This window comes from Gossypium arboreum, chromosome 3 (genome assembly GCF_025698485.1).
Source record: "Gossypium arboreum isolate Shixiya-1 chromosome 3, ASM2569848v2, whole genome shotgun sequence".
NCBI classification, from domain to species: Eukaryota; Viridiplantae; Streptophyta; class Magnoliopsida; order Malvales; family Malvaceae; genus Gossypium; species Gossypium arboreum.
This window is the reverse complement of record NC_069072.1, coordinates 45,003,337-45,026,373: the sequence shown is the minus strand read 5'-3', so window position 1 is coordinate 45,026,373 and position 23,037 is coordinate 45,003,337. Positions and strand designations below refer to the sequence as shown.

The 23,037-nt window shown below is 34.7% G+C and overlaps 1 protein-coding gene across 1 annotated transcript; it reads right to left on the bottom strand.

Annotated features, from left to right (window-relative positions):
* Nucleotides 1-20,022: 20,022 nt before the first annotated feature.
* LOC108480759 (F-box/kelch-repeat protein At2g44130-like) lies at nt 20,023-21,293 on the bottom strand. The gene has a single exon (XM_017783852.2). The coding sequence runs from the start codon at nt 21,198-21,200 to the stop codon at nt 20,157-20,159; it is 1,044 nt and encodes a 347-aa protein (XP_017639341.1). The 5' UTR covers nt 21,201-21,293; the 3' UTR covers nt 20,023-20,156.
* Between the last annotated feature and the right edge of the window lie 1,744 nt (nt 21,294-23,037).

Sequence of the window (23,037 nt, the reverse complement as noted above, 5' to 3'; positions counted from 1 at the left end):
TAGTAATTTTTTTTACAACTAATCAAAGAGCTTTTCTTTTCTACAACCCGCATTCATGCCTTCCAACCACAATCCATCATCATTTTTCTTTACAACAAAGTTAAAGATAGAGGGGAGCTTAGAAAACTTACCAACTTAGGATACAACTCTTAAACAAGCTAAATCTTTAGTTTCCTTCAACATGCAAACTGTCTCCATTTTTCTTTTTGTTGCAGCCCTCTTCTTCTTCTTCGATGGATTACCGAGTTACTTGAAATTTCAGCTACCTAACTAGCTAAAATCATAGTTTTTCCTCCTTCTAGCCATCTTCTAAGCCAAAAATTAAAGCAACCAAACTTTCTTCTTCCTCCCTCAAGTCACGGCAATGGAGGAGCAAGGGTGAGACAACTTTGGTTTCTCCTCCCATTAACTAGTATTTTATTATTTCTCCCACAACATTTTAACACAAAATGTTTATAATATGTTTTAACCCCTAGCATGGCCAGCCACTACCTAACATTTTGGGTAATTTGACATGCAAGTACAAGCATTTCCTAACATGCATTAATAGATCCTTATAGATTAACCTATCACATTTCAAAAGTGTCACACATAAGTCCTATTTAATAAAATTCACTTTCAATTAACAAAATTCAAACATGAAATTTTCACACATGCATATATACATATAATAAGCATCAAGTATGACGGTTAATTATTTTTATGACTCGGTTTTGTGGTCCCGAAACCACTTTCCGACTAGGGTCACATTAGGGGTGTCACAACTCTTCCCCCCTTTAGGGATTTTCGTCCTCGAAAATTTCTACCGATGCATAGTTTAGGATAACGTCCTCTTAGTGAATTATATCCATATAAACATTAGCTCATCGATAGCAATTGTAATTCATTACTGATTTTGCATCGATTTATAAAATCATTTTCTTATCTTAAAACAAATACATAAACATTTCTACAAGTATGCACATATATCCCATTTTCTTGATTTCATAAGCAATAATCACTTAATTTAATTCACAAATGCATTTCAAACACATATTAAGTACATATTAACATGTATAATTCACATCATCAACCCACATATTTGTAATGCACATTTTCATTCATGTATAAGTTGTGACCTGACCGAAAGTACACATATACTCAAACATCCCAATAAATATCCTTTATAACTCCATCATATCTCACTATTCAACTTAACCTATTTCCAATGTAAAATCGACTTCCCATACCGAACATTGAATTCATTTAGCACATTTAACCATCATTAACGATACCCGTATACAATCGATTTGGCATAAAGCCTCATATAGTATACCGGCATGGGATTTATTTTAGCACATAACCCATATATCCAAAATTATTATCATTCATAATTTTTTTTTATAGACTTTCAAATGTCGAACTTAATCGAAATAATTTCTTGAACATGATTAACAAAAATAGGGGTCATTTAGCAATAGCACATATGACTTCATATACCAAGCATCCCAAAAACTAAATCTGTAACACATTTATAACATGAATTCATTTCTTAACAACATATCCACCATCTTAAATCAATGCCTTCGTTCCATACGAGGTCTTACATAAATCTTGTTTTACTCACTTAATGTCTCATCGATCGATCTCGCACACATAGTGCTCGGTTGAAGAACTCGCACTCTCAGTGCCTCTAATCATTTGCACACATAGTGCCCCTATTCATTTGTTATTACACATTGAAATGACTTAACCAAGTCTATAAACATCATGTATGTACACCTTTAAACATATCCTTTCATTTAAATTTGAATTCGTATAGTAATGAACACTTAAACTTTGCTCAAATTACCGGCACGAAGCCTACTAGGCACGAAGGCCCGAATACACATCACCAGCATGATTGCTCTTCGGGACCTAGCCCGGATATAACACTAGCACGAATGCTCTTCGGGACTTAACCCTGGTATAACTCTAGCACGAATGCTCTTCGAGACTTAGCCCGGGTATATCACTAGCACGAATGCTCTTCGGGACTTAGCCCGGATATATCACTAGCACGAATGCTCTTCGGGACTTAGCCCGGATATATCACTAGCATGAATGCTCTTCGGGAATTAGCCCGAATATATCACTAGCACGAATGCTCTTGGGACTTAGCAGGATATATCACTAGCACGAATGCTCTTGGGACTTAGCCAGGATATATCACTCTCAATTCTCATGTACATATACACATATAGCAATACACATTAGTATATCATTTACATTACTTGAATACAAACACAACATGCTTATCGACCATTCAACTTCCGGCCCACGACCACATACAAAAATCACATTTATAGTCATAACACTCTTTCAAAATTGCATCACTTATACCCTTATAATTCAATCCAAATCGAAATTCAAATACGAGTACATGATACGTACCTGATCAACTTAATAATTTAGGCATATCTAAGTGAAGTTATATCGCAAATTCTCATAGTCAGAAGCTTGCTATAGCTCGATTGGGATCAAGATTCATTACAATATAACAAACACATTTTAATAGTCAAAAATCATCACACTATCATTTTATCACTTTATGGCATGTATAAATAGACTCACGCGTGCTATGTTAGTCCTAGAATCGACTAAACTGTAGCTCTGATACCAATAAATTGTAACACCCCTATCCCGTATCCGTCGCCGGAATAGGTAAAGGGGCATTACCGGACTTGAAACTCATATCAGAACAGTAAAAAAAAATTTCATTTTCTTGAAGTAAAGATCATTCAATTGGATAATTGCTAGACATAACCAGGGATAAAATTTAAAAAAAACTTATAAAAGTAAACATTCATAAGATGTCATATTCGCATAGCTCATATACATTAACCAAAATATTCTCCCATTACTAGTCTATTCTATACATGCCATAAGATAATCCAAAACATAGCAGTACCAAACAGTGGATAGTGATAGTGTGACTAGTTGCTGATGATCCCCGAGCCTGTAGCTTCCAAATGAGATCTATAAAACAGAGGAAACAAAGTAAACAGAGTAAGCATTACAATGCTTAGTAAGTTTTAAGCAGTGTCAACAGATAACAATCAAATTATAACATAGTTGTTCGTAATTTTATTTCACTCTTCCTTCTGCATACCATCCCTTTACCGAATATGCACATCTCATCATATATAATAGGCGATAAATTCTCACTTGATAGTGATCTCTTATAAACATAGGTACATTACATATTTTCACCTAACTTTCCACATTGACCAAATGCACAATAATCATAGAATGTCTTATTGCTTTACTCACATGTACATCACATAACGACCTTGTGATTTAGTCCAGATCAAGCTTAAATATAATCTCAAAATACATACCGACCAACTTAACGCATTGAACGATTTATTACCAATTGTTACCGTGAAGTCGTATAATCTTATGCTTTACTCGAATCTTCAATAAACCTTTAGCTCGAATAGTCCTCACTCAGTAGTTATCGGGTCTTACCGGACAAAATCTCCACACGTAGTCATCGGGTCTTACCGGACATAATCTCCACACGTAGTCATCGGGTCTTACCCGAATATATTTCAAGTTTCATGTACATTTAATCACATGTTACAACATTCACATCGATCGTCATATTTGTAATTCATTTGCCTCATCAAATATCTAATAATACACACCTTTCACATTTGGTCATTCGGCCACAATATACACACATCTTCTACATATTTCACATTAGCCATTCAGCTTTACCAAATATACATATCTCAGGCATATTTCACACTAGCCATTCGGCTTTACCACATATACATATCTCATACATATTTCACACTAGCCATTCGGCTTTACCACATATACATATCTCATACATATTTCACATTAGCGATACGGCTTTACCACATATATATATCTCATACATATTTCGCACTAGCCATTCGGATTTACCACATATACATATCTCATACATATTTCACACTAGCTATTCGGCTTTACAACATATACATATCTCATACATATTTCACACTAGCCATTCGGCTTTACCACATATACATATCTCATATATATTTCACACTAGCCATACGGCTTTACCACATATATATATCTCATACATATTTCACACTAGCCATTCGGCTTTACCACACATATATATATTTGTCTTGTACATCAATTTCAGCAATAGCTTATAAGCAACTCAAATAGTTTCATCAATGTTTACAACAAAATCACATATTCACTACAAGCTGTTTTCCTGAGCAGTAGTCACTAAATTATTTATAACTGGAGCTACAAAACTCAAAATCAATTGCCGTTAATTTTCCCTGAATATAGACTCATATATCTTCTATCCATAAAATTTTCAAAATTTTAGATTTGGCCAATCAATACCAGATTTTTCTTAAATTTTCCCCTGTTTCACTGTTTGACTAATCTGACCAGTCTTCACTACGAATCAAATTTCTCATTGTACAGAATTCAAAATATGTTCTATTTGATTTCATTTGAAACTATACTCATTAAGGAGTCTAAGAATATAAATTTTATCTTGTAACCATTTTTGTACAAATTATAGTGATTTTCTAAATACAGAACAGGGAATTCCGGAGTCATTCTAACACTGTCTCACACAACTTTAAATATCTCTTTATAGGAAATTTCTTTGCTTACACGGTCTCTTTTATAAGAAACTAGACTAATTAAGCTTTGATTAAATATTTTATTCAGCCTATAATTCCACATTAAAATTTATAGTGATTTTCTAAAATCACGTTACTGTTGCTGTCCTAAGCAAATTATTACAATTTGCTCTTAAATTTCCAAGTCCAAACACTTATGAACTTACCATTTGAGTTTAAGACATATCATGGCCACATCATATCTTATTAAATCAGCTCATTATGTCCTATTATGATTGAATTTACTCAACGTTTAATCACTTAAAACTTACCTCGAAGTGGTCGACGACTAGATATCCACGGCTATTCGCTTACTTTCTCTTTTCCCTATCCGACTTTGATCCTCTTTGCTCTTAAGCTTAAGTAAAACAATAGATTTGCTTAAGTACTTAACTAATATTATTCACTTAACAATCACATTTGGCAATCACATATCATTTAATTTACATCTAAAACAATAGATTTCAATATGTATCATATTTAATAAAACATGCCATGATTCGATTTCATGCTTATTTAATTTATATCTAATTCACATTCTAAATAAAAGTTTATCAAGCTTCCATCTTCATTTAACTATGTACCATTTAGAACTATCAATACTTTACACCCTTTAACAAATTATAATCAATTGCCAAATGCATCTTTGACAATTTAAACCACACAACTCAAATTCTTACAATTTAAGCTTAGAAATTTCTATTCATGTAAATTTTAGCAACATGGAGTCCATTAAACACTCCAAAATTCCATTTGAACAACAATTGTTCAACCTTCTAGCATAATTTCAATCTGGACAGCAAGCATTATTTAACATTCAGGCTGTTTTATTAGACCATCCGAATAGCTTAATTAACACCAATTTATAGCCCCTTGCTCAATGAATTAAACCCATTCGATTAGCAACAAAAACTAATATTTAACAACCATTGTTTTCTTTTATTTCAAACATGCAGCAGACCAATTCCTCCACATATTGCAGACATTCAAATCAAGATTTACATGCTGGAACAATTTGTTTTCAAGCTGGAGTTTCCAAAGATCATTTATGCATTTAATTGTCACATTGTTACGTCACTACTAACAACTGAAACTTAGTAAGAATAACATAATATTTTTGCTATTAGACTCAATTTATCAACCCCTAATCGGCATGAAAATAGAACCATTAATTTGTTCAAATTTTGGATAGCATAACGAAGGCATAAAATTGGACAGTAATAATTTTTTTTACAACTAATCAAAGAGCTTTTCTTTTCTACAACCCGCATTCATGCCTTCCAACCACAATCCATCATCATTTTTCTTTACAACAAAGTTAAAGATAGAGGGGAGCTTAGAAAACTTACCAACTTAGGATACAACTCTTAAACAAGCTAAATCCTTAGTTTCTTTCAACATGCAAACTGTCTCTATTTTTCTTTTTGTTGCAGCCCTCTTCTTCTTCTTCGATGGATTACTGAGTTACTTGAAATTTCAGCTACCTAACTAGCTAAAATCATAGTTTTTCCTCCTTCTAGCCATCTTCTAAGCCAAAAATTAAAGCAACCAAACTTTCTTCTTCCTCCCTCAAGTCACGGCAATGGAGGAGCAAGGGTGAGACAACTTTGGTTTCTCCTCCCATTAACTAGTATTTTATTATTTCTCCCACAACATTTTAACACAAAATGTTTATAATATGTTTTAACCCCTAGCATGGCCGGCCACTACCTAACATTTTGGGTAATTTGACATGCAAGTACAAGCATTTCCTAACATGCATTAATAGATCCTTATAGATTAACCTATCACATTTCAAAAGTGTCACACACCTATTTAATAAAATTCACTTTCAATTAACAAAATTCAAACATGAAATTTTCACACATGCATATATACATATAATAAGTATCAAGTATGACGGTTAATTATTTTTATGACTCGGTTTTGTGGTCCCGAAACCACTTTCCGACTAGGGTCACATTAGGGGTGTCACAGTATTTTTTCATTCGGTACAGTGGAGGTGAGTCATCCCAAGTTCGGCACTTTTAAGGTAAACAACAACTGTTTAAAACCTTATTTTAAAATTGACAACAGGAATGAGGAGTATGAACTCCTCGAACCACCATGATCATTCAACGGAGAGGTAAGTCGAGCTTAGACTATAAATAAGCGCTTCTCGGGAGGTAACCCGAGCACTAATATATTTTGATTTCTTTATTTTTATTTTTATTTTCTCACACTTCGAATCAATTAACTTAATCTTTTAATTGCAAAGTTTTTCAGCACACACGGCTAGGCACACGGGCATGCCTCAAGCAGTGGCCAAATAGGGGAAGAGGCGCCGTGCGATACGGTCGTGTTGAAGCAGGATATGATTTCCCCAAAACACGGGGTACGATAAATCCGTGTAACATGGTCATGGGTGAACTTGATAGGAACACACGAGCATGGGAATGAAAACCCAAGGGTGTGCCAGGGACAAGGCTCGATTCTATTTCTTCGACGCAGGTGTGCGACACGCTCGTGCCATTCAGCCATGTACAACAATACTCGGGCGTGCTACCATAACACACGGGCGTGGGAGAAGCGAACAAAGCTAGGCACGGCCGTGCACCATGGCCGTGTGCCACACACGCCTAAGATGCATGGGCGTGGGACAGTAGCCGGGCACGACCTAAATTGAAAAATTTTAAAAACACGGGCTCACCCTCAAAGTACACGGGCGTGGCCCTAGGCCGTGTGACCCTCTCCTATATAAACAAACCACTGCTCATCTTCTTCCCCCTTTCAAAACCTTAGCTGAAAACTCCTCCTCCCCACTCCCTAATCCTTATTCCGGCCACCATTCCCAAGATTCTCACTTCTCCAACCCTCAAACCACCCTAAAATCCATTCCCCTTGCATTAATCCTCACTTTCCCCTATCTATATCCTCCATTTTTCCTCCACACGGCTATACCCCCGCGTCACACGCCCGTGCTCGACATCAACAGGCCCGTGCGCCGCCATACAGCAGCCTTTGGTTCCCTTTCTCAACTTTGTTTTTCCAATTTGTATTGCTACATTAGTGTTCTACATGCTTTACATAGATATTGTAATATTTTGCTTTAGACAAGTAAATAATTTGCCTTAGAATTTTCTATATTTGAATTATTTAAGCCACCAAATAGCATATACTAGTTTTGGGCCACTTGTTTAACTACTGATGTATCTTGGATTCTATCAATTCTCATATATTTTCAGGTACATTATGTCGTCATCAAGAGGAAAGAAGGCTGCGGTCCCATCCTCAAAGAGACGTAGAGGACCGAGTTCTTCCTCGGTGCGTGCTACAGCCGAAGTTCAGCACCCGTTCCTTGAATTTCCACAAGGTTCGTAGGAGGAGCTATTTTCGATACTATACGCACGACCCATCACCATAGGTCGCTTAATCGACTGGGCTGCCATAGAGCAAGCCCAGCTCGCTGACGCCATCCGTGCCCTCCTGTCCACAGACCCATGGAAACGGTTCTTCGCTATTACCAAGCCCACTTATTTAGAGCTAGCTTTAGAATTATGCTCTACTTTTTATTTACAGGTGGTGATGACGAACAATGACGACTCAGACACCATTCACTTTCAATTAGGCGGTCTAGTTCTTTCGATGAGTGTCCCAGAGTTTGGAGTTGCTCTGGAACTTTACACCGATAAGTTTATAGAGGAGGAGGACATGAATGCACTACCACATAATACCCACATCTCCCCCTCCTTGTGCTGGAAGGCTTTGGCACCACTCTCTTCCACCTACGACCCCAGCCACTCGAAGGCCTCAGCTCTCCCCCCTTCCCTACGATATCTTCATGTCATATTGGCACACACCTTAACCAGAAGGAGAGAGAGCACTGGCGTCATCACCACCCACGACGCCTACTATTTATGGTGTATGGTGAATGCACACGTGACCGACTTAGCATACTTTATTACTTTTGCCATTCGCCATCAGACCGAACGGCATAGGAAGGGAGTGATCTCTATCGGCCTTGCCAGATACTTCGGCCTCCTCAGCACGCGGCCCAGTCATCAACGCTTACCCTGATAGGTCAGATGTCCCCACAGGACATCACGACTATGTTACACATGAGGATGATCGAGCGCCAACGTGGGACCGATCCTCCTCAGTACCGTCTCTCGTATGCCATTGACAAGGATGATCTTGAGGACATCCCTAATGATATTCCCCCACAACATGAGGAGCCTTCTACCGTCCTACTTAGGGAACAACTAGCTCATGCGGCTACTTCATTGGCACACCTTTCCGACCGACTCGCCCATTTCGAGCAGTATTGCTTTACACAGTTCGAGATGATCCACGAGCGAGATCGGCGACGGGACTGACAGATAGACGATATGCAAGCCATGATGTAATAGCTGTGCCAACACTTCCGCATCGCCACTCCAGCACCACCACCTGAGGGCCCCACCGACGAGGATCATTGACTCCTCTTATTTATTTATTTATTTTTATTTTTATTTTATTTTATTTTTATTTTTCTTTTGATTTTTATTTTTATTTCAATTTTATTATTTTATTTTGAAAGACATATCTATATTAGTAAATTTTACTTTTCTATTTTTTGGTATTTCTAACAAGTAATTCCACTACGCTCTCTTCCACACTAACTCCTAATAAACTCTTCATGATTCTACAGACTTCCAAGCAAAGCTACTAGGAATATTTTACGGAATGAGGAAACAAAAGGGAAACAGTACCTCACGAGTGCCATGTTCAACGACCTAATTTCTTCATCTAGCCAAGAACAATGGCAGCCACCACTTTCCCCGAACACTTCATCCTTAGAATCAAGCTCCACATCCATATAACAGGGAGTTTCACCTCCTTTCCTCTTATGATTTTCTTTATTTGAATAATATATCTTTGTACATTGAGGGCAATGTACATCTTAAGTGTGGGAGGGGTAAACATGAAACCTAACTTTTTGCATTATTCTCAAATCCCTGAATTTGGTCTTGTGCTTAAGTGATTTTCTCATAATATTGATAGAATGAATTCTGATTGATCTATAATTATTGTTGATATGTTGTGAATTAGACCAAGGGAATTATGCATGATTATTTGATTATAGGACCTTAAAGAATCGAGCATGATAAGTTGATATTTTGAGAACTAAAATTTTTTAGATTATTTTCCTAAATTGAGGTATTATCTTGAAATCTTAAGTATACATGAATGACATCAAAAACCCAAATTTTTGGTGAGATTTTTTAGCCTTTTGAGCATATAGCTTTCTTTCTTGCTCACTTCTTTTGTAGTTTGAGTGTGTCAACATTGAACTGTTATTCTAGAACTTGTTTCGATTATACATATCGAAATCACACGTATGATTTGATATACTGAGATGATAAAGGCACTTAGGATTTAACCTATTTACTCCATAAAAAGCCTTCCCACATAATTAAACCCTTAGTGAAACCCCTTGAGCCTACTAACCCTTTTTCATTGATTAACCCTCATCATTAACCCATTATTGTTGAAATCCTCCTACTGAATTTGACCCTTTTTATCGAGATTGAAATTAATATTGTTACCTCGCTATGTTCACCATTTTTTGTTACTGGATCATGAAGTATGATTTCTATATTGTATCGATTTGATTTGTTCTTAAAAAAATGTAATTCTTAGTAAGCTAAAGTTGCCATGAACTCATGTAAAATAGTTCTAGATATTTGTTTGTGGTTCAGTAATTAAGTTTTTGATAGTGGGGTAATATATTGAAATTATCTCAATTCTAACCTTTGTCTCTTCAGCTTGTATCCATACCTGTAACCTAAACCCCGTTACAACCATGCAAAGACCTTTTTGATTAGTGTATCATATCAATTACAAGTGGTGGAGATTTGATTTTCATGCAAGCCTATGGTAATAACTTTTCATGTTAGACAATCGAGTGCTTAATCTTGAACCTTAAACACTTTGAGTGATTTGAGTGAATCTTTAGTAAGGATGTCATCTCTTGTATATTTAGGACTAAAGTTAATTACTTAGAGGAAGGAGATTACCAATGATTTTATTATCAAAATATTCGATTTAGATTGTTTGAGGCTTTTAATGCCCTTATAGTTGAATTCTCACTGTATGATTTTTTGTGGAATAACTTGTAACATTATCAGTAATGATTATGTGATTGAGAAGAATGAATTCTAGCAGTAAATGAGAATTTTGCTTGAGGACAAGCAAATGCTTAAGTGTGGGGTATTTGATAAATGCCAAATTATACATATCTATACCCTAAATACTTAGCATATTTATGGATATTTATTACTAGATTTGTGGGTTTTAGTGCTCTTAATCTGGTTATTTCATGTTTTGTACTCAGGAGAGCACCAGAAGTCGAAAGGAGCCAAAAACGAGCTAAAAAGGGACAAAACAGACCAAATCGAGAAGATGACACGGCCTAAGCCTTGCCATACGGGCATCTCACACGCCCGTGGCCTTCGGGGGTGTCGACCAAGGTTTTCACGATTCACACGACTTGACCATTGAGCCCACACGGCCGTGTGCAATTCAATGGATCAAACACGGCCTGGTAATCACGTTACACGGTCGTGGCACACGGGCGTGTCCCTTTTTCAAAGAGTTGTATTTTACATGGAAAATGGTACTTATTGAGGAAGAAAGACAATCCAAAGCCTATATAAACACCCTAAGTGTGACCTAGAAAGAGGCCGCTCTTTCCAGAACTTTTCTGGAATACAGAACCACACACCAGGAATTACTTGAAGAAAGCTAGACGATCCATCTCAAAAGCCGGAGCTACTCCAAGACTGAAGATCTCTCTCAGAATTCCTTCAGGGGTTTTAGAGTTTTCTTTATGTTTTGTTATTTTCATACTTTTGAGATGTACTCTTATTTTATTATGAACTAAACCCCTTAGATACCTAAGGGGGATAAAACCTATGATGGATCTTGTTATTATTATCTGAACTGTAACACTCCGTACCCGAGTCTGTTACCGGAGTCAAACACAAGGTGCACACAGACTTAACTGAATTATTTTCACAGTCCATTTAAAAATTTCCAGACAAGCTGGGTACTGCGTCACTGTCGTCTTAAAAATCATATCTTGAGTTTCAAAGCTTGGAAATTAGTTTCGTAATTTTTCCCTGAAACTAGACTCATATTTCCATCTACATATTTTTTTCTAGAATTTTTTGTCTGGCCAATTAGTACAGTTTATTAGTTAAAGTCTTCCCTGTTACAGGGATCGACTACACTGACCTTCGCTCATCACGACTTGGATATCTCCCTGTACAGGCTTCAATACTGATGCCGTTTGTTTCTATAGAAACTAGACTCAAAGAGGAATCTATACATATATGGCATGACTCCTAATTATCTCTGGTTAATTTATAGTGAATTTCCAAAGTCGGAACAGGGGATCCAGAAACCGTTCTAGCCTTGTTTCACGAGAACTTTAATATCTCTTAACATATAACTCATATGACCGTTTCGTTTCTTCCATATGAAAGTAGATTCATCAAGGTTCATTTACATAATTTATTCCCCATTTAATTCCATTCCTACAAATTTGAGTGATTTTTCAAATCCACACCACTGCTGCTGTCAGCATCTGTTTTCAACGTAAACTTTACCTATTTCGTGGTTTCCATGGACCAACTAGAGTTTTGTCATACATAGGTCCACATATAATCATATTTAGCCATTCCAATGGCTGATCATTTGCCCAACACTTCCATTCCAGTCCACAGTCACATCATGAAACCATACATATATACATAAACACAAATGGTCTAATGCCATACTCCACTTCTACGAGCCATTTTCACATGGCCGTACACACATACATCACAAAAAGTACTTGAAAAACCACAAAGGGGTAGTCCTATACATGCCATTTCAAAGCTCAACCAAAATTGTACCAAAAAGAGGGCTTTGATAGTGTGGGAGACTTCGACTTCCAAAAATCCCGAGTCCGATAGCTGACGAGCCAAAATCTATAAAACAAAGAAACAAAGAAACGGAGTAAGCAATTTATGCTTAGTAAGTTTGAGCGAAGAATTTAAGCACAACAGAGGTATAGCATTCATATAACTAAACGGATAATTCCGTATATACATACTTTCAAATCATTTCTACTTTACATTCCAACCCCTATGTTCATACATAAGGGATCATCTTAGCCAAATACCGGAAGCTCATTACTCAACTGAGCGAATATTATTCAAAGGAACTCAACTATTCCAATGTACATACGAACATACCTCATTGCTGGAATTTTTCAAGCGTATTAACTGGGATTTTTACAGCAAGATCGTTCATTTCCGAATCACGTACCTTCGGAATTTAACCGGATATAGCAACTCGCTCGATTGTCTTCGGGACATTGCCCTGTTATAGTGATTCGCACAATTGCCTTCGGGAATTAGCCCGGATTTAGTAACTCGCACGAATGCCTTCGGGACTTAACTCGGTTTTGGTAACTCGCACAAATGCCTTCGGGACTTAACCCGATTTTGGTAACTCGCACAAATGCCTTCGAATTGACCGGATTTAGTCACTTAGCACAAAAGCCTTGGGACTTAGCCTGACACCATTCGAATAAACATGCACATTTAACACTAAATCATGACACATTCGTATTTCATTTTCATTAGCAAAACTTAAATACAATACACTTATCACTCTTGCACATTTCAGTTCAATATCCACACACAAAGAGCATGATTTCGATTTACTTGAGACATGATCTAATCAAATCATAATTTAAGCTCTATTACTCAAGAACTTACCTCGGATGTTGTCGAATGATTCCGATGGCTATTCGACCACTTTTTCCTTCCCTTTATCGGATTTAGCTCCCCTTTGTTCTTGAGCTTAATTTAACAAATAAATTGATTTAATCATTTGAGCGTCGAAAGAGGAATTCAAGGTACTTAGCCCACATATTTTCATTAGACATTAAAGTCACATATGTACGGAAATCATGAATCAAACTCAACACATTAGTTAGTACTCTCCTTAGCCGAATTTTCTAAGCCAAGAATAGGCATCAATATGCTTGCCTCTAACCGAATGCATGCACACTAATCCCCCTCATGTGGCCGAATATGCATGTCCATGTTGAGGCCAATTATACACTTAATACCACACATAAACGGCATACATTTTACTCACTAACGCATTCCATATTGTAACTCAATACGCATCAATCATTTACTTCATAACCGAAACATCATCATATGTAAATATATACCTTGAGATAGTATATATGTCATACCAATACATCATGTGCAAACATATATATATATATGCTAGAGCCGAATCTCAAAGTTGATTATAACTAAACATGAATATAAATCCAAAACACAAATCTTACCTACCATGCAATAAGCATAAATTATACTTATGGATGTACCATGGCCGAATACATCACAACACCATACCATTTCGATTTTGGTCATGGTTAAACAAAGAACTTAATGTCTCACTCAAAAATGCTAAAAAGAAAGTCCAAGAGCCATCAACCCACCATCACATGTATCATTAGCAAGCTTCATATTTAACATGCAATGGCATTAACACAAAATCCACCTTGGCCGAATACCATCCCCATGACATAGCAAGGATTCGAACCATGGCTAATAAGAACATCAAGTTAGCAACCAAAAACATGCATGAATCTCATGGCACAACATAAAACATACCTTAATCTTGATACAAGTATGGCCAAACCTCTTCTTAATCCTCTTCCAAACCAAACATGAAGCAAAAACTCCCTCCTTCTTCCTTAGAATTTTTGGCCAAGAGAGAATGAAAAGGATGAACAAAAATTTTATTTTTTTCTTTTCTTCAACTCACGGCAAGGGGGGGAAACACTCACCATTCTCTTTTTTTTTCTTCCTTTTCATTATTCAATTCCCATGCTCATTATTTTATTTTTTTCTTACATACACCATTGTCACAACATGTTTTATGACATGTTTTTGCCCATAATCCCTTGTCATGGCGGCCACTAGCTATTAGGGGGAAATTTGACATGCAAGTCCTCCCTTTGATTACATGCACTATTAGGTCCTTATAGATTAGCCTATCACATTTCAAAAATGTCACACAAGTCCTAATAACTGAATTCACATGCAATCGACTAAATCGAAGCTTGAAATTTTCACACATTCATAAATACATATTATAGACAATAAATATTACGCTCAAACATTTCGGTGACTCGGTTTAGCGGTCCCGAAACCACTTCTCGACTAGGGTCAATTTTGGGCTGTCACATGAACTGTATGATAAATACTTGATTTGTTCTTAATTATGTGTTCTTAATGCTTGAGTTAATATTCCGGGTATTAATTTTGATGTGCTTATGCAGAGGAGGAATAGACCCTGCCTAAGAGTAGATTGGCATAATTAAGCGAAGTTGATTGCCTAGAAATAGGGTTACGAGATTTTGCCGGATTAGGGTGAAACCTAATATAGGAGTCCATAGAGTGATTTACTGCTTCCCTAGGGGTTTTAATTAAGAAAGAAATTTCGATTAATTCAACTGAGGGTTAGACGTTATTAGTCTTGAAAGGGATAATAACATAGGTTGGGAAGTCTCACAGATCAAGTCAAGTGAATAAATCGTCCGGTTCAGAGTCAGATAACAAGTGAAATCTAGGTGGATTCCTCTTTGGGTGTCGTCTTTATCAATTGCTTTTCTTCAAGTCTTTTTCCAAATTTTCTTTTTGCTTTAATTAAATCAGTTAATTAGTTTAAATAATTAGTTAATTAAAACAAACATTTTTATTCTTAGGCTAGATAATAAAAAGATAGTTATTACTAGTACTTTTGGTTCCCTTGGGTATGATATCCCGGTCTTGCCATTACTATACTATTGTTCGATAGGTGCGCTTGCCTTTTCGTCGTGATAATAGTTAGTCTAGGTGTGATCTTCATTATAAATATTTATTACTTGTTACGAATCACCCGACCACTATTACTCAAAATTTATAATTTATTCTACAATTTAATCTTTTTTTTCATTTCTAGCTTAAAAATCTATCAATTTAATCCCTAATAATAAGATTATTTAACATTAACAACCTTTAAAAACTCAATCAATGCTAAAATTTTGACATAGTTTGGGTAATACTTAACACCAGGATTCCAGAAACATAAAAATTACAAGAAAAGGGACTAAATTAACTAACCAATTAAACTTTGAACGCTAAAAATCCCTAAACAGTGCGTTGACCTTTCTTTCTCCCTTTCTTCTTTCTCTTTTTTTCTTTTTTTTTCTTTTTTTTCTTTTTTTTCTATCTGTTTCGTAAGGCTTTCTTTCTTTTAATACTTTTTGTTTTATTATTATTATATAATATATATACTTAATAATTAAGCAAACATATTATAATATATATTTTAACTTTGATATTATAATATATATAAAATAAATTTACACATGTAAGTTACTAATACCTTCCACTTTATGGAATAAGGTATAATTGCTTCTTTAGTCTCTTTAATTATTCTTTAATCTATAATTCAACTTTCATTCTATATGCAATTTAGTCCTTAAACTTAATTACTTTTAATTCAAGTAAATTTACTTAATCGAAACCTAATTAATTACACAACTAGCTTAAATATTTACGAGTCCGATTTACGGGAACAGAGTCCTGGGAATGCACTTTTTTTTAATTTGGTCATTTTTAATTCATTAACTATCAAAATGTTAATTTTTTTCAACAAAACTTTACTACCATCTTAATGACACTCCGTAAATATTTATAAAAATATTTACGGCTCGGTTTATAAAAACAAGATCCCAATACCTCATTTTCTAAAACCACTTGAACTTAATAAAACACGTATATAACATAAATTATCAAATTAAAAACCTTTTGTAAAAATCACACCTATCTCGTAAATATTAAATAATAATATTTACAAGCTTACTCATCAAATTTAATAGCCTCAAAACCACTATTTTCAACACCACTAAAAAAACTCTATTAGAGTCTCCCCTTTGCTTTTGTTTCGGAAAGAAGAAAATTAAAAGAAAAATATGCTTGGCTTCCTTCTCTCCACTCACTAACATCTAACATTATTATTAACATTATAATTTTTATAATACAATTATAATTTAAGTATTATAATAACTTAGCATATAATACTTATAATATTACCATAACCGTCCACTATCACATGCCTATATAAATAATGGTTCATTTACTTAATAAGTCCTTTAACCTAAATCCACCTTTTAATTTCGTATTAAATCCTACTTTTATCACTAGTTTGATTTAGTCATTGTACTCAAATTACACACTAATTCAATGAAATTATTTAATTGAAATTCAGTTTGTTTCTAAAATAATTTCGTAAATATTTAATAAAAATATTTACGAGTCTAGTTTACGAAAACGAGATCCCGATACCTTAATTTTTTTTAAGCCATCGACATTAGGACCGAGACACTCGTACCCTATCTAACTTCCAAATAACCAAAATTATTAGACCAAACTTCAATATAATACTGTAATATCCTCGTAAATATTAATAAACAATATGCATTGATCCTATCCTTGGAAAATAGTATTCTGAAACCATCATTTCTGACTCCATTAACTTTCAAGTCGTTACAAATCCCTAAACTCAAAACTAATCAATTTCACTTTATAAACTAGTCCTTAATAGTATCTAAGCTTTCAATAAAACCATTTAACACTAAAAGCTTCAAAAATCATCAATAGAAATATTTTAAAAACTTTAACAGTTTTATGATTTATTATTAGGGTTAACTTATTTGAATTACAATAATCTCAAAAACATAAAATTTACGAAAAATAATTTTGAAAATCTTACCATGCAATGGCCGAAGAAATTGAAGCACAAAATCATGGCTTCTCTTTTTTTGTTTTAAGCATTCGGTGAAGATAAATGAGAAAGTGAAGATGCCCACTTTCATTTTCTTATGTTTTATTATATTTTATCAAAATTTTAATTTAATTAAAACATATATTTTGCTTAAATAAAGACACTATTCGCCCATTAATATTAAAAAGTGGTAAATTGGCACTTAAAACCTTAAATAGTTACTAGTTATGCATTTTAGCTAATAAAATTCAATAGTGATTAACTTTTATGATTTTTACAATTTAGTCATTATACCTTAATTAACCACTAATTTGACAAAATTATCTAACCAAAATTCAATTCACTTATACAATAACTCTTTAAATATTTACTAAAAATATTTATTGGTTCGATTCTGATAATGAGGTCTCGATTTCTTATTTTCTAAAACCACTGACTTTAGGATCAATACACTTGTACCTAAGATAACTGTCCACTTAACAAATTCATCATACCAAAATTCATTAAAATAATATAATTAACTCGTAAATATTAATAAATTATATTTACTAACTCGATCATAGGAATACGGGGTTCTAAAACCGTCATTTCCAACACCACTGAAAACTGGGCGATGACACTTTTGATATTTTGTTATAAAATTAACTATATTACGATTTGACATGACTCATACATATTTAATTGTATATTTTTAAGCTTCAGTTTACGCACATCGAGACGCGATCAATTGGCATGTGATTAGCTATGACATTATGTGCCAAGGATAACCAAATTTTATACCAAAATGATTAGTAGTTAGCATCTTTTAAGTGATCAAGGTAAGCATAGTATTTACATTTGAATTTACTATGCATTTGTATGCTTACTCTAGTTGCCTCTCTACTTGTAGATCATCACCTTGAGGAACTCACCAAGTCGGATTAGCGTGAAGCACACACTATCAAAAGACGATAGAATTATGTTCATTTTGAGTCCAAATGTTGTGGCATGTATATAAGGGCACCTTAGTGTGCATATGGTCATTTTGAGTTGATAGTTATGTGATAAATGAGGTAATGGTTGATATTGTATATTAAGTATTGCATGTGACTTAATTGATGCATGGTTTGGCAAAGTTTGATTCTATTAAAAATGATGATCTTGAACTTACTTAAGCTTAGTATGTTTAAGGTTGCAAATTGAAATGGTTAAAATACATAAGTTGGTGAATGAATTGAAAATGGTAAGCTTGAATGTTAAGCATGATATATATATAGCTTAGTATGTCCATTGTTAGATTCATGTAAAGACCATTTAGGTGCTTGGTTTCCATATAGCACAAGTTTGATATTTTTGAATTAAAAGATGAAGTTAGTTGGTATACTTAGTTTAATAAATGAGTTGGTTATACTTAAATTATCAATACTTGTTTGTATTATATGGATTTTTGGTTTTAAATGATCATAAGAATGAATTGGTTTAAATTGTTATGAAATGATGGTATTGGATTGTGGAAATATGCATGAAAGCATTTAGGTGATTGTTTGAAAGCTCGGAATATGTACCGAAGTGTTAAGTTGCTAAAGCAGGGGCAACATTAAGACCTCGAGTCCTCAATGTCGTGACATGAGCCAACAATGAGTAACGTCGCGATGTGACTTATTGATTGACGATGTCGCGACATAGAAGTCATGATGTTGCGATGTTGATTCGAAACTTTGAAAACTTTACATTTTGGTCCTAGTTTAATCTCGGGTTAGCAAAAGAGCTTTTGTAAGCTTGTATGAGACTCGAAAATGTTTATATATTATAGAATGAAGGTGAAATAATTAAATTGCATGTGTGATTGGTTGTATGATGTATATATGACTATAATTACTCCGACAACGATAGTAACAACCCGTAACTCGGACCCGACGACCAAATCGTGTATGGGGTGTTACATAACCATTTTGATAAGACAATCATCACATCACCATTAATACATTTTCACCTCTCTCCTAGCTCCAATAATATCATCCCCTTTCTCACCCAACCTCCATCACCTAAATCACACGGCTCTTCGCTTGTACAAGGTGGAGTTTCACTCATTTTGATATCAAGAATATGAAAAACTGATTTGATTAAAAACAAGAACATATTTACAAGTAACTTAAATAGCTCATTTATTTAGACTGTGTAACTCTTAACTACAAAACAGGAGGTTTTAAGCCAGTCTATGTAGCGATTATGGCCTTGTAGGGGAATACATGAAAATGTAAAAAGTCAGCGGCTGTTGTGGTGGAGCTCTTTGCATCCCCCACTCCACTGAAATCATTTCAACCTATGCTTTAAATGGTTTGCCTAGGCATTAATTTCACGTTTGGCATCATTATTCATTGGAATAGCATGTCCTTCCACTGGAAATCATGGCGTTCGATTCCGCTGGCCGTATCGTATTTCTGACTTCCTCCCTGGTTTCTTGAATTCATAACCTAATAATTTTATTACATTACATTTTAATTTTAATACCACCGTATTTTAGTGCAAATATATATTTTTTTCAAAATTTTACATCATCTGGAGAAATGAAAAATAGAACAGCTTTTCTCTACAAGAGAGTTGAATTACTCGTATTAAAAGAAAAATTAGAACAAAATGATGCCTACTGCATCAAATTTCCGCATAGCAGCCTGATTGGACAAACCCAGAGAACTCATCAGGGACAGTGAGTTTCTCCAATTTACTATTTTGCCCTTCCTTCATTTCCACCATGTAATACCCATGAGGTCCACCTTGATACCCCGACCCCGTAACCAAAACCCGCCCTCCAAGCGAGATCCCACATGCTCCGACCCGAACCGCTGGGTTCAACTCTGCCCAATTCACCAATTTCCCATCTTTCCCCATCCCCACGCACGACCTCGGGCACCGACCAGGTTCCCAAACCCCTTCGACCCGCCTCCACTGCCCCGATTTTAACCCGTAGACGTTGGCACTCCCATCAAATTGACCTTGGCTCTCCGTTCTGTACCCACTCACGACCCAGAACTCGTCTTCCTCAATCACCACTCCTTCACACTCGTCTCGCTCTTCACTCATCTCCCCCAGCTGACTCCACTCGTCCTTTCTCAAATCATAAACCCACGCGCTTCTTAACGCGTTCTTGTTCTCGTCGTGGCCGCCCGCTATAAAAACCCGACCTAAACATGCTCCGATTGCAAAGAAGGATCTTTTTGACGGCATATCCTTCCCTTGTCTCCATTGCTGAGTCATGAAGTCGTAGATAAAAACGTCAGTAACCGGATCGTAACTCACCGGGTCCCACCCGCCCATCACCACAAGCTTCCCCTCACAGCTTGCTAATTGACAAAACAAAGGCAAGCCATTTGGGTACCTGTAAACCGCGGCGAGTCTATCCCATCTCTGATTCACCGAGTCAAACACAGCAATCCCGTAACTCGGTGATACACCCGGTTTTTTAGGTCCATTCACGGTTCCACCATTAAAATTTAAAACCAAGCAAGCGACTTTTTGGGTGTAGCCTAGTTTCTTGCGATGGTAATAAAAATCAGGGCTTTGGAGCAAATCCCGCCATCGATGACAAACTCGGGAGACAAGTCTGTGAGATGTGTGAGGTAGCCGAGATAAGCACTCAAGACCGAGTTCTTCAGGCAAGCCCGGAAGCAATTCGGTTGAAAACTCAAAAATGTCCATTTCTTGAAACTTTCTCGAAGGTTTTGGTTATATATAACAGACGATGGCCGAAAAGGGCATTACTCTATGGATGAGTGACACATGTACGTTTCGCTAAATTAAATCCATACTGAAGGAGATATTTTGACTGGTTGTTATGGCAGAGAGGATAAGTGCAAATTATGGGACCACATGTGGCAGTTGTCTGCTTATGATTAGTATTAGCGGGACCCATTTTCATCAGATCTACCGGTTCTGATTTGATCAGGTAAATGAGAAAAGGAAACCTTGTTGATGATGGTCTCTCGCCTCTACTGACGTGATTCCAATTTGCTCATCGTGATCACAACACTTTTTTTTTTTTAAATATATTTTATAATATATCATTATTAGTTGCAAATAAATTTTATAGGAATATCAGATCAAATAATTCACAAAATAATACAAAAAATTCAACAAAATCGTAACCTTTTTGTTTTTTTCCCTACATTTGTTAAATTTTCTCTAAAAATTGATACTTTTTCCTTTTCCTTTTCAATCCATTCTCAATTATTGACAAAAATGAGAATTGAGAACAAAACGATTAGATGCCGACCATACGTAAAATCTTCTAGAATACCAGTTAGGGATATCAAAGAAACGACAATTTGCCAGACTTGATGGGCAATGACACTGATTGGACCAATTTAATTTCTCTTTTACTTGTTTACTTTTTTTAAAATATGTGTATTTATCACATATTTAAATAAATATCTTTTCTAATAGTATGTTGATGTCAACAATACTAGAAATAAAAATATTAGTCAAATTTCTCTACTTCATTAAAATTTTATTTAAATCATAATATTTTATTAATTTACTAATAATTTAGACAAAATATATTATCTATGACCTGACTCGATCCATAATTAAATTATTAAATATAATTTATTATTATATTTAATTTCAATTAATTTAAAATAATATATATTAGTTACTTAAAATATTTAAAATTTTATTTTAGAATTATTATAATAAATTAGTTACATGTTATTATCAAATTTTATTTTCAGTATTATATATAAAATAAATTTAATTTGGATAAGAGTAATTATACAACCTTGTGAATCACTAATATTTTTGAAGTTTCAGGATTGTATTTGATGGAATAGTTTGTAGATAAGTTCTATGCAACTGTTTTTTTGTTGTCAAATCAATCAATTTAACAGTTGCTCACAGGAAGCAAAGTAAAACTCCAACTTTGAATCTGACGTGTTTGTATTTTATTCACCGTTTATCATGCTTCCTACCTATTTTCTATCAAACATTTTAAGAGGCTCCTTTATGATTGTAGTTTCTTTTCTAGGGTTGACGAAAAATTTTTTTTTTTTTTAGAGTACAATGCATTTTAATACATGCCTAACACTTACTGACGGCGAATGCTAATTTTAATATTATTTTTCAAAATATGATAAATTTACCATTTTGCTACTTTAGCTATTTCTTTTTCATTTTAACCCTCAAGTTGTCAAATAATTGGAAATTTAAAATTTTAGTGACATTGACATAGTAATTTACATGACAATTCATGTATATTTTATTACTGATGTGAATAATTTTTTTTAAAATAATGTACATTTTGATTTTTGTTAAAATATTTTATATTCTTAATAATTTTGTTTAATTTTATAAAATACGATACACAATTATACGAGCTGTTAATTGTTATTGAAATTTTAACAGGTCAATCAACTTTTTCAACCAAAAAATAATAATTTGACTAAATTTAAGAGAATGAGGGTCAAATTGATTATAAAAAATTAAAACCAAAGTGACAAAAGAGGTAAATATTAAAAGTTAAATTTATCTTTATATTTTT